Source organism: Momordica charantia (assembly GCF_013281855.1).
Source record: "Momordica charantia cultivar OHB3-1 chromosome 7 unlocalized genomic scaffold, Mcharantia_2.0 BLBB01000007.1, whole genome shotgun sequence".
Classification (NCBI taxonomy): domain Eukaryota; kingdom Viridiplantae; phylum Streptophyta; class Magnoliopsida; order Cucurbitales; family Cucurbitaceae; genus Momordica; species Momordica charantia.
The window spans coordinates 1,090,037-1,104,531 of NW_028275165.1; the positions used below are offsets into that span (position 1 = coordinate 1,090,037).

At 27.5% G+C, this 14,495-nt stretch overlaps 1 protein-coding gene across 1 annotated transcript; it reads right to left on the bottom strand.

Annotated features, from left to right (window-relative positions):
- Positions 1–11,852: 11,852 nt before the first annotated feature.
- LOC111022561 (uncharacterized) lies at positions 11,853–14,237 on the bottom strand. The gene is made up of 2 exons (XM_022299721.2): positions 13,297–14,237; positions 11,853–12,696 (listed from the first exon to the last, which is right to left on the bottom strand). The coding sequence occupies exons 1-2, from the start codon at positions 14,165–14,167 to the stop codon at positions 12,056–12,058; spliced, it is 1,512 nt and encodes a 503-aa protein (XP_022155413.1). The 5' UTR covers positions 14,168–14,237; the 3' UTR covers positions 11,853–12,055.
- Positions 14,238–14,495: the final 258 nt, after the last annotated feature.

A 14,495-nucleotide genomic window follows, 5' to 3' on the forward strand; every position in this document is an offset into this window, starting at 1 on the left:
CGTGCTTCTAAGAAAGGTATAAATATAAAAATAAAATGATTATCAAACCTGACTTTATTGAAAGGACCATGCTATTGTAAATTAAGTCTTCAACCTAGAGAGTAAGATTGTAAGGAAAGTGCTATATTCACCGAGTCAAAGATTAATCTTGAAAATAATATGCTATTTCTTAATATATAATATAATTAACATTTTATTTTATTTTTCCAAAAAAATCAACATCGCGTGTCTTTTTGAGGGATGATCACAAATGCATTGCCTAGATGGTTATCTCTTCAAAAGACGACCATTCTTTTATTTAAAAAATAAAATAAAAATCAAATGTGGCGTTGTGTGTTGGTGCCACATCGTATGATCGCCTCTTGATCCTCAAAATAGCATGGACGATCAAGCGGTTGACTCAATTCCAAAGTATTTGTTTTGGAAAATTTTTAAAGTTTACAATTTTTTTAGTACGTACAAATGATAATTATTTAAAAGAGACTTTCCAAGGTCCTATCTTTCGAGGCTGTGGATAGTGTTTCGAAGAAAACCCATGGACGTTGGTCGGTTGGACTTATTGAAAAGGTTTCAATTTATAATGCTCACAATTTCAATGATATTGGCCAATAATGTTGCTAGCCTGTCCAAAAAGTGTCAAATCTTAATCATGTTATGGCCCTTGGAGGGGAAAAAAAGGAGTAGATTCATAGAATGGCAAAAGCAAATAGAGTTGTTACATTTTTTAAAATAGTATGCGAATAAATTCACGTCGCATCAAATTTGGGAAACTTAAACTATGCCAGTATGGTTAAAAAAATATTTCAAAGTATGTCGGTAGGATTAAAAAAAAGATTTAAAATAATATATAGTTATTACTCATATTAATAAAGTGTGTGCTTTTACCTTACTGTATACCATCATCAAAATTTACTTTCCTCTTAAGTGGAATATATGCATAGAATCTTTAAAGTTAAGTAACTTGAAGTTATTATATGTTGGGTGACATTCTAGAGAGATTTTAGGCCAGCACATACAAATTGTTACACTTATGGTATGGAAAATTAACATTATTGACTAAATTTGACCAATATGATAATAACTTAACCGAGAAGACGTTTATGATCACCATCTTTAAGATTAAAGATTCTATCCCTCATCGTCCAGTTATTAAATTAAAACAAGAAAAAACATTCATGAAATTTGTCCAATTTTAACCAATGTTTTTTTTTTAAATATATTATTGGGATACAAATTTGAATCTAACATTATTCTTAAAAGAAAAATTGATATAGATACATTAATCCTGACAAATAGTTTTATTATTGATTTTCAATTAGGTCTTGTTAGCTTTTGAAGTTAGTAGCTTTTGAAGTTACAATATGGTTTAGATTTTGTGTTATCCTAGTATTTTTTTCTTAAAAATAATTATACTAACTAATTAATATGCTCTCATATCAAAACGAGTATAGCTCAGAGGTAATTGACATATATCTATAATCAAGAGGTTGTAAGTTTGATTCTCATACCTACGTGTTGTACTAAAAAAAATTAATATACTATGCTCTTGAGAGTATTGATGACAAAAATGTAGAGTTTATTTAAGTTTTGTGTCTTCCTCAAATAAAATAAAATAAAAAAAGAAGAAAAAATATTTTTGTGTCTGAACGTTTTTTTTCTCTCTCTAAATATTCTATGATCATTCATAATTTTGTATTAAAAAGTTATTTAGTTAATCATTTAACAAAATTTTTCAGAAAAAAAAAATTTTAACAAAAATTTGGAAGTTGGTTTTCAAGTTCATAGTCTTTCTTTCTTTTTTCAAAGGTAATTAATTAGTTTGATACGAAACTTTATAAATAATTTTTTTTTTTGAAAAGTATAAATAACTAATTAATTACCTTTATTAAATTACTGAAATAAATGAGTAATTAATGTATTCTTCTCTAGTACATAAGATCCTATATTTTCTTTATGATTTTCTAAAGTATATATATTTGCGAATATAGTTTAGAAACTAATATTATCTAATGAAGATTTTGAAGGAAACAAATTATAAGAAGTAAGATTTAGTTAGTATATATAAGTTTATAATTTGATATATATTCATAGTAGCTTTTATTTTTATCTACGATAGATAGCTTTTATTAACCAGAGAATAACCTTTATAATTTTTCTTCTTTTAGTACAACATACGGAGACTAATATGATTATTTTTTCAGTTGAACTTTGTTTGATTAGATACTTCATTTTCAAAAATATCATTATCTACCATATACTAATTACCGCTTAGCTATGCTCACTTTGGCTATCATTTTTATTACTTTTACTTCTACTAAAATAATTTATTGATAACATTTTTTCATATTCAATCCATTTTTGTAGCACATTTTTTGGATTCAATAAGTTTCTATATTTTATGTTTTCTTAAGCTTTTCATACCCATATTCATATTTTTTTTATAGACATATTAGTATTCTATACTGAAACAAAGTACGCAAACCTAATCAAATCTCAAATATTAACGTATTGAACAATATGAATTACATTTTCAAAAAAGTAAAAGAAATGGAACGACAAAACTTAAAATAATAAATTTTGAAGCTTCGGTTTCTATTCTAATAATTTGGATTGATAGAATTAAGTTAAAATTAGTATAATCTACCAAATATATTTATGGTAGAGTCTTTTTCTTAAGAGAATTTGAAAAAATTTAATTGTGAAAAAATAAATAAAATTAGAAAGAATACAGGGGATCTAAAATTTGAGAGAGTCTTGAAGGGCTATGTTAATGTTTTTTTTTAAATGAAGTTTGAAACGTTTTTAACATGAAAGAAAAAGATAAAAGTAACAAAATTTGAAGGTATCAAATTTGAATCAAGAGTTCTTTTGTCGTGGTTTTAAATCTTGAGAACCTCCTTTTTCGAGAATGGGGTTTACAAATTTATCGTGAGCCAATTCTTGTGCAAATTGGCTGATTAGTCAAACAGTGTTTCTTCCTTTAGGTTTACATATTTGTGAACAGTCTCCTGTAATAGTCTCTTTTTACCTATTGATTGTGTATGTAACGGGGTCTCCATGCTTTGTCTTGTCATTTTTTTTTGTCTTATCATTTTTTCTTAGTTTGATGTGCTTTAGTCTCATTTCCTTCCAAAAAATTAAAAATAAAAATCTAGAGAAATTTATATGATGGATTGATTATGAGTTTTATATTTAATTAAATTTTTTTTTTCAAGATAATTATATTTATTATTAGTTTGTATCTTCAATATTATAAGAACAAAATTCATGGAAAATATATTATTTAATATTTCAAAGTACGTTTATTAGTAAAAACTAAAATAAATAGATGACAATATTATGTTATATTATATATACTTATATATGAAAAATATGAGGCCTTTTAGGATTGAGGGCCTTAAGCGATCGCCTCATTCGTCTATACCTTAACTAGTTATGGGTTGGGGACCAAACTCACAACCTCTTGGTTGGAGATATATGTCAATGGACCTCTTGGTTGGAGATATATGTCAATTACCATTGAACTATACTCGTTTCAACCACCTTCGTAGAATCATATATTTTATTTTTCAGTAGTCAAAATATATACTATCATTGTCAATCTTATCCAGTTATAGATGACTCTGATACCATTTTGGCCTCAACATATGCTTCCACGCGAGGAAAGTTGCCTTATTAATAAAAAAAATATCTTCAGAAGGACAAAAAAAATAATTGAGTTTGTCGTTGAGATGTAAAATAATTGAAAGAAGTTAAACAAAATAATTAGCCATCAATGAGTTGTGATACGATTGAAAAAGGACAAATAATATAATTGGCAAATGAATGGGTTGTTGTGAAATAGTAGAGATTTTTAGCTAGAAGAACAAATAGAAAAAATAAGAAATATAATAGAAATTTTACCGCATTGAATATAATTCAGCTATCAAGATATTTAAAATATTCTCGAAAGTTTAGAAGCTTTGATACTGATTTTTATTTCTAGTCGTGGATTTGTATATTTTATGTTCTTTTTACTGATTTTGTTTTTAAAAGAACATAAAAAAAAAAATATTTGATAACTATTTTTTTGTTTCTGTTATTTAGAAAATTAGAGAGTTTAAGAGATATATGCTATAGTTAAAAGACACGTAGAGTAGAGATAACAATGAGATAGGATGAAAATTGGGGATGCTCTCACCATCCTCGTTCACTCGAAATTTTTTAATCTCTTCCTCAACGTCATTCTCTGATTTTAGGAATCGAGGTCCAAATCGAAGAATCCTCCCTTAGAAACATTAATCTTCATGAAAAAAATGACTGGTAATAATTGATTTGAATTAGTTTTAGGATTTAAAAAATAAAAAAAGAGTAATAAATATATATACATTAAATCTATTTTACTGAAAATTTATTATTTACTAGTATAAATCATATTAGTTTTAAAAAGTACTAAATATTTTATTCATAGTTTAGTAAAATAGTTAATAGAACATATAATTGTTTTCTTTTGTTTTTTTAGTTTGATTAAAATGCTATATTTTAGGTTGAAACTAATACTACAGATTTCAATTTGAATGATGTGCATTTTTTTTCTTTTTCCTCTTTAGTTCAACTTTGGTAAATAACTAAATATATCTAAATTTGAGATAGAATTTAGAATAATACTAGGTACTTTTCACTGGGTAAAACATTCAGTTTAGTTTCTAAATTTCCATAAAAGTTTGCACCAACTTGTACTATTAAATTTTTATTCTAAATTTAATTTTTAAATCTGTCGTACAAGATCAAATATGTATAATTTATCACAAAAATTCACATGATCAAATAAAATTTTGGTTGAATGCAAATGTAATCGGACCAAAAATAAGTTTCTACACAAAGTTCTCGCTCAAAATAAAATATTTAAAAATGTAAAGATGAAGTAATAAAAAATGTAAAGATTAAAATAAAATTATTTTAAAGATTTGAGAATAAAATAAAATTTTAAAATTTTGAGATTAAATGACTATGGTGACGATCTAGTAAACTTAAAAATATTTAGATCCTACTATATTCATTTATAATTAAATATAGTAGATGTTGTTACCAAAAAATAACTGGTAATCACACTAAAATGATATATAAAAGTTAATAATTAGACAATATCTACAAAAATGAGATGAAATTTCAAGATATCTAGAAAATTATGGGTAAATGGACCTACAAAACATAAAATCAATCACGAGATGTGTGGCAAAGGGACAGCAAGTTGGCCAATTTGAGGATAAGACAGAGATGAATTTGGACACATGAGAAGATCTTTATCAGTTATGGAGTGATAAAAGACTTGTTGATTTTACAAGTGATGGAAAAGATATATATTGAAAGAAGAAAAGTGACAAATGATGATAAAATATTACTAACTATAGAAGTCTTAAACATTAATATAAATACAACAAAATATATAAGGACACTTGTAAAATAGGGAGAAAAAAACTAATATTTATTTGCTAAATTAGCATCCACATCTCAATTTTGTAAAACTAGCAAAATTTAGAGGTCAAACTCGTCCAAAATATAGAAAAAGTCTAATTTACCCTCAAGTGTCTCTCATTTTGATATATCTCATATATATAGTCATACCATTTAATTTCTCATAATTTCTCATAACCACTGATATACCTTATAGTCATACAATTTAGTGATTGATATACCTTAATGTCATATACCATTTAGTCTCTGATATCTCATTGATGTACTTCAAAGATATATCATTTAGTTTTTAAGTTATCATTGATATATCTGATTTAATTATTGATATATATGTATTTGGATATACCATTGATATATTATTGAGCCTCTATTATATCATTGACATATTTTATTTAATTACTGATATGTATATATGTGTTGATATACAATTGATATACCTAATTTGATATGTTATTGATATACTATATTTTATATATCATTGATATACCTGATTTAAATGTGATATACTTAATATGAATGTCAATATACTGATGATATACTTGAATGTTGATAAGTTATATTTTACTCAAAAAAATAGTCAAATGGCATCATAAAAAGACGAAGTTTTCCCGATGTTATTCATAAAAACGTAGGGAAAAATCGACTTTGTTGATGTTTTTAGATGTGTCGGGAGAAGCGATTTTTTCCAACGTTTTTTTCTGCGTCGAAAAAAAATGTCGGAAAAATCTAACTTTCATGTAGTATTATGTACTTCATATAAGGTATGTCAAGTATATTAGAGTGATTAAAGGATATGATATTAATAATAAAGGTACAAAGTATGTATTACATCAATTAATAATGATATACTTAAAATGAAGGTTGATATTCCAGCGATAATATCTGATTTAATATGCCAGTGATATATCTGACAATCTAAAAGATTAAAAAAAAGCTATGGATATTGAATATACTCGCTCCAAATAATGAAATCCAATTACAATTCTTGAGAAGATATGTTGTGATCTTTCCCAAAAATAATTATTAGACAATTATTGAGAAGTTTTCATCATATTTCCCTCTTAGTTAATAAATTGTTCCTTATGAAGACAAAAAGGTGAATTGTCCTATTGTATATATCTTTTTAAAGATCAAAATATATTGTAGTTTTAAAAAGTGTAATAAATTACAAATATATTAGAAAAATATGATAATGTAACTCACAAGTAGTAAATAACTTATTAGTATGAGTCTATAGAATAATGAAAAGTTCACAGATAATTTTTAATTGTATTTTTTTAGTATGGTAACAAAATGAAATTAAAAAATTCATTTCATGAAAAAAACAAATTCATGTATCTCAGTGAGTTCATCCTGCGAAGAGACGAGTTTCAATCTATACAAAAACTACCGTAAATTTTTTAAAATAATTTAATGTCTACTCTATTTTACAGCTTAATTAATTTAAAAAACCATAATCTCTCGTCAAGCAAATTTCTAGTTAAGATGCTTATATTCAAATAAAAGATTGTGAGTTCGAATTTCCAACCTCATACGTTGTACTAAAAAAAAAATTGACTATCATGAGTTTGAATCATTGACAATTGAGTAGTTAGGAAGGAAAGCATAACCAAATCTCATAGTAAGTCTCGAACCTAGGAGACCAAGGTTGTAAAGAATGTGCTATATCCACTGAGTCAAAGATTAATCTTTAAAATAATATGTTATCGGTTAATATATAATATTATTAACATTTTATTTTATTTTAAAAAAATCAACGTTGTTCCTCTCTTGAAGAGATGATAACAAATGCATTGCGTAGATGGTCAAGAGACGACCATCCTTTTATTTAAAAAATAAAATAAAAATCAAACGTGGCACTATCGTATGATCGTCTCTTGATCCTCAAAATAGCATCGACGGCAACGTGGCTGACTCAATTCCAAAGTATTGTTTTTGAAAATTGTTTCAAAGTTTGCATTTTTTTAAATACGCTTTCAAATGATAATTATTTTAAAGATAAGTTAAAAAAAACATTATTTAAAAGAAAAACATCCGACTTTCCAAGGTCCTATCTTTCGAGGTTGTGGATAGTGTTTCAAAGAAAACCCATGGACGTTGGTCGGTTGGACTTATTGAAAAGGTTTCAATTTATAATGCTCACAATTTCAATGATATTGGCCAATAATGTTGCTAGCCTGTCCAAAAAGTGTCAAATCTTAATCATGTTATGGCCCTTGGAGGGGAAAAAAAGGAGTAGATTCGTAGAATGGCAAAAGCAAATAGAGTTGTTACATTTTTTAAAATAGTATGCGAATAAATTCACGTCGCATCAAATTTGGGAAACTTAAACTATGCCAGTATGGTTAAAAAAATATTTCAAAGTATGTCGGAGGATTAAAAAAAAGATTTAAAATAATATATAGTTATTACCTACATTAATAAAGTGCGTGATTTTACCTTATTGTATATTTCTCAAATGCACAATCATCAAAATGTACTTTCTTCAAGAGTGGAATATGCATAGAAATTGCTAAAAGCGAGTATAGCTCGGTAATTGACATATATCTCAAATCAAGAGGTTGTGAATCCGATCCTCCATCCCACATATTGTACTTAAAAAAAATATATAGAAACTTTTTAAGTGAATCCGATAATAACTTAATAGAGAATACATTTATGATCTGTAAGATTAAAGATTCTCTCCCTCATCCATTTGTTAAATTAAAACAAGAAAAAATATTTGTGAAATTTGTCTAATTTTAACCTATGTTTTTTTTAAACATATATTATCGTGATACAAATTTGAATCTAACATTATTCTTAAAAAAAAAAAAGATAGAGATACATTAATCCTTACAAATAGTTTTAATATTGATTTTCAATTAGGTCTCGTTAGCTTTTGAAGTTACAATATGGTTTGGATTTTGTGTCATCTTAGTATTTTTTTCTAAATAATTATGCAACTAATTAATATGCTCTGCTCTTGAGAGTATTGATGACAAAAAGTAGAGTTAAGTTTGTGTGTCTTCCTAAAAAAACCGTTAATAATAATAATAATAATAAAAGTTTTTTTTTCTTCTTTATTGAAAATCCATATAAATGAGTTAAATTTACCCAACCGATCAGCTTAAGCTTTTGGTTGAGTGGTGGTTTATTCATCTTTAAGATTCTTTCTAAATATTTTATTATCATCCTTAAATTTTGCATTAAAAAGTTATTTAGTTAATCATTTAACAAAATTTCTCAGAAAAAAAAAATTTAACAAAAATTTGGAAGTTGGTTTTCAACTTCCCAGTCTCTCTTTTTTCAAAGGTAATTAATTAGTTTGATACGAAACTCAGATACCTTTTTTTTAAAGTATAAATAACTAATTAATTACCTTTTATCAAATGACTCAAATAATGAAATAAATGAGTATAATGTATTTTTCTTTATTACATAGGATCCTAGCTATATTTTGTATATGATTTTCTAAAGACATATTTTTGCGAATATATTTTAGAAACTATTATTATCTAACGAAGATTTTGGAGAAAACAAATTATAAAATGTAAAATTTAGTTATTATATATAAGTTTATAATTTGTTTTATATTCATATTGTAGCTTTTATTTTTATCTACAATAGAGAGCTATTATTAGTGAAAGAATAACCTTAATAAATTTTCAACTACAACTGAATCAAATATTTTATTTTCCAGTACTCAAATATATATTGTCATTGTCATCTTATCCAATTATAAATGACTGTGAAACTATTTTGGCCTCATACATATGCTTCCACGTGAGGAAAAATTGGCTTATTAATAATAAATATTTTCAAGAGGACAAACAAAATAATTGGGTTTGTCGCTGAGATGTAAAATAATTGAAAGAAGAAAAACAAAATAGCTAGAAATGAGTGAGTCAGTGAGTAGTGATATGATTGAAAAAGGACAAATAAAATAATTGGCAGATGAATGGATTGTTGTGAAATAGTATGATTTGGTTACTAAAAGAAATATAATAGGAAATTTACGCATTGAATATTTTTGTTTATTATAAACACTTATTAGGTCGTTTATATTTTCAGTTGTTAGGGATCCCACATTATCTATCCATGAATATTAATATGTGTCCCTCAAGATTGTGGCATTTTTGGCTCATCAATCTCTTATTTTTTAATCGAATGCTCGTTTGAGTGTTTTGAGCTCTGATGTCATATTAAAATTTATGGGGTTACATCTGAAAATTAATTGACAGTCATAGGAGTAGTCCAAATCTATTATAAACCTTTGTTAGGTATTTATCTTTTTGAAGTTGGATCTTAACAGAGAGCAAGAGACATGTCGAAGAAAAAAGAAAGGAAAATTAGAAAGAGAGAAAAAATCAATAAAAAGAGAGAGACATTTTTTAGCCATATAAGTTCAGGAAAAATTTATAGTAAGAAATAAATATTTATTACGGAGAAATATGCCAATGAAAAGAAGTCTGGAGAAAAAAAAAAGAGATTTTAAGAAATAGAAATATATTTTTAAGAATTACTTTGTTTGGTTTTTAAATGTTACTTATAATTAAAAAAATATTTTTAAAAAACAGAAAACATTAAATTGAATTAGTTACTTGTTGAACCAAAAACCAGAAAAAAAATGGTTATGGTTAAACGGTCCCTTGTTTATTTATATTCTTTGTTTTGTTTTGTTTTTTTAGATTAAAGATTTACACAATGTTATATTTTTGGTTGAAAATAATACAAGAGATTTCAATTCGAATGATATGCATTTTTTTTTCAAACCATTATTCTAAAGAAATATATATATCTAAATTTGAGATAGAATTTAATTTATAATAATAATAGGTACTTTATTCACCGAATAAAATAAGACTTGGAACTTAATTTAGTTTAGTTTCAGATTTTCATGAAAAATCACATGATCATATGAAAGTTTGGTCGAATGCAATGCAATCGGACCAACAATAAGTTTTATACAAAGTTCTTGCTGAAAATAAAATCTACTAAAAAATGTAAATATGAAAATAAAATTATTTTTAAGATTTGAGACAAAAAAAAAAATTTGAATTCTGAGACTAAAATGACTATGGTGAAAATTAAGAAAAATTTAAATCCTACCATATTTATTGATAATCAAATACAGTACAATTGTCTGGTCAGATTAATTTTATAAATATATCCATTTCAAACCATCAAATTATTCAAACTATAAAATTACTAATAGTTGATTTAATAAATCTAAATATATCCTTAGTTATTTTTACTGTTATTTTAGTTTTAGTAATGTTAAAAAGTTTAGCTCTCTTAATTATTATATTTATAAATAACTCCACCACTAAAATTTCCAATAAATGACATCTACTTTTCTTGAAATTGGGAGACTTTTGTATTTATCTATCCCAATAAATTATTAGATAATAATATAACTTTCTTATTTTTATTTTTTGAAGTTATTTAAAAACATGGAATGTTTCACGAATATAATGGAAATTTGACATATCCAAAATTAGACCTGGCAAAATACTACTTGGTTCCTATACTTAGTTCTTTTAGTTTTGGTTCATATTTTTGTTCCTATATTTTTAAAATATTCATTTTGGTTTTTTGTAATTTCAACTTTGGTTCATTTTGATGTTTGTACTTTCAAAATGTAAGTTTAAGTCCATGAACTTTTAAAAAGTAACCATTTGGTTCCTTAATTTAATTTTTCAGTCTCATTTTTTTTATTATGATTTCATCAGATGTGATATCGATATATTTCTTAAAATATTACCATGGTTTTATATTAAAAGGTTCCCATTATGCATAAAATTTATGTTAAAATTTTTCAAAACAGGACTTTTTAAGAGTACAGAGACCAAAACTAGTATTTTAACCGTAATTGATCCATATGTTCATGTCTTATAAATAGCATTGGTAAATATACTTACAAAGCTTGACACTTCAATTTAATCATATTGTAGTTGTTTTACAGCTCTTTTTAATATTGATTTTAAACTCTTGCCAAAACAAAAGGTGTCTCGAGGTTGAAGTTACAAATCTCCATGTTGTATTAAAAGAAATTATTTTTAAACCCTTTCAAAAAATCATTGTTTAATACTTCATTTAATTAGATATATATCTATTAGATAGATAGAAAAAAAAAAGAGAGTTGGCTTTTCAAGAATGTGATAGATAGATATCGACATATACAAGAAGTTATTTTTAACATTTGAAGCGTCCCTATAATTAAAAGACGTAATGCTCAAATTATAGAGATCACTTTTATACTTTACGAAAATTAAACTAAAAAAAAATCATAACTTTTTGTTCCAAACTTTTATATACAATGCCTTTGAAACCATTTCTTAAAAAATATAAGAAACTAGAAATAAATCAAGAACAATCCTGTAAAATTGACCACTGCATAAATAGAAATATTCAAATGACCATCAAGAAACTTAGTTCATTATTACACATCCAAATATAAAATTACAAAAATTACATCACAGAAATAAACACCAAAACATACCACACACTCCCAAACGAGATTTAAACTTGGTTTTGCAACCATTATTCTTTACAAGAGAGAAAATTACCTTAAAGAAACAGAGCCATAAAATTCACTCTAGAAATTACCGTAACAATATTACCCTTCTACAGACTCCATTGGCACAACTTTAGACATGAATTCATAGTCGTAGGAGTTTACACCACTGAAAAGTCCATCATGAAGATGATGAACAACTCGTCGGCCATTTTTGAGAAGATCAGTTCTACGGTATGAGAAAGGAACTTGGCACATCCCTTGTTTTACCACAGCATTAATCTTCACCCTAGAAATTGGAGGCACAGTCACAGGGTAATTAAGTTCAATTGTATTTTTGTGTTTATGGGTTTCTCCCCATTCATATCCACTCCCGATCTCAGCTGAAACTTCAATCTTTCCCTTTCCGACAATAGGAACCCCAGCTTGAAATTTTGTGGTCACACCAATATTTGTTGAGAGGGTGGAAGTCCAGTTTGTCTTAGTTTTGTTCTCATAAGAGAATTTAAAGGTTACTATGTCAGTTTCTTTCGTCGTGTTGATAGCATCTCCTTTCGCCATCGACACTATCTTTTGGCCATAGATTCTAGCATCATTGAGCCTATACTCCACATTGTCAATGGTCCTTGAGACTACAATCTCTTCTACCACCATTCGCGCTTCGTCGGTAAGGGAAAACGCACTAGCGTTCAAACAATCCCATTTTCCCTCGATGGTGAGTCTCTTGCAGAAACGATGGTTACCTGTTCATAATCTATATAAATGAATTAAATTTACTCAACTCATCAGTTTAAGTTTTTGAGTTGAGTGGTGGTTTATTCATCCTTAACATTACCTATTAAGAATATAAGTAAGAAGATTAAACTTATGGTCATTCTAATAGCTTAAAGCTTTTGGATCCGATGGGAATTTAATATGGTATTAGTTAGAAATGTCTTTATGTTTATGATTTAATAACTTATTGGATCTTGTATTGGAAAGCTCACTAGTGAAGGTATTGACTAATAACAATGTAGTTTTAAAAAATATTTAAGTTTGTAGGAGTGTAGTCCGAAATAGATATATTAACTAGTTAAGCTATCTTCAGATAAAAACTAATAACACAAATGAGTAGTTGTAGGGTCACCCTGCTTGATATGGCCAAAATTACTTATTCTTGCCATCTTTTAAAACAAATCTATTTATAAAACTATTTTTCAATGCACATTATTTCAATGCACATTATTTCTGAAAGTTAACACAACAACTGAGGTAACTATGCAAAAAATATGAATAAAAGATTAAATTTCATTAGTAGTCTAGTCGATTTAAACTAAGTTTATTGAGATGATGGTTGAGATTACCCAAGTTACGAAGAGCCACGACGTCGTCTTCAACTTTGACGGGCCAAAACAAGGTGTTGGGATCATTGCTATTAGCATCGTTTGATTGGGCGTGTATCCAATCAGGATCACGGATCCAGAACTTGCCAGATTCATCATGCCTTATATGAATATTCCCATCTTTTGTAGGGAAGATCTCATGTGCAACTGACGAATCCTTAATATCAGAACTTGAAAATTGAAGCTTTGGCCCTATAAACTTGAGATACTTCCCATTGTTCCCCTTGAAGGCCACATGTCTCGGCAGTATATAGATGGAGTCCCAATCGACGATGGGAAAGAGTGATACTTTAGGGTCATTGTAATTTTCGGAAGGAGACGCATTGAGAATGTAGGAGATGTCGGGATTGAAGTCGTATATATACACGTTAGCATCAAGCTGAACATGGCGAAAATGATACGCCTTGTGATGGCGATCGTAGGTCGGTTCGAATAACGTACATCTCCAATCTGAAAGGTCATTTACGGGTTCAGAGGCAGCTGCAACGATATACGATGTGTCAATACGGTGACGAACCAAATATCTGTTGTTGTAACAACATCTTATTTGGACATACCCCTTCCCAATGTCTGAATACTCGACTTCGAACTTCGTGTATGGGCTTATCATTCTTTCGCCCGTGAACTGGAGAAGACCGTCGAATAGTTGGTCGTCGTCGTAGCTTACATAGCGGAGGTACTTGTCGTTGTATTTGGATTTGATTGCAAAATGGCGTGGGATTATGTGATCGCCATCGTCGCGATTCCTTTCTTCTGCCTCTGTTCTCCTTTGGTACATGGCTTCCAACCTTTCCTCTTCTACCTTTGCCATCAGCTCTCCAAGTCCAAACATTTTCTTTGGATTGTAATGGTGATGATGCTCTTTGAGTTACTCTTTGGTTTGTACAATAACCCTCGAAACCACTAGTCCTATTTATGCAAGTGAAGAAAATTGGGATTTTGTTCTCCTGCCCTTATAATATTGTATATTTACAAGATATTTTTGAAAAGGGAGAAGATTTTCAAATAGGAGACTATTACTTGTATGCTATTAAATGTGTGAGATAGAAAATGAATTTTTTTTCTTCTCTTGAACATATGATGATGATCATTTCTGGCAAAAGGGTGATGCTTAAAAAGTATGATTGTGAATTTAAAAAATTTTGTGAAATGGAATGTTT

Coding starts and splice junctions, on each gene's coding strand:
- LOC111022561 (XM_022299721.2), bottom strand. CDS start 14,167: ATGTTTGGACTTGGAGAGCTGATGGCAAAGGTAGAAGAGGAAAGGTTG. Junction 12,697..13,296: donor CGTGGCTCTTCGTAACTTGG/GTAATCTCAACC, acceptor GATTATGAACAG/GTAACCATCGTTTCTGCAAG.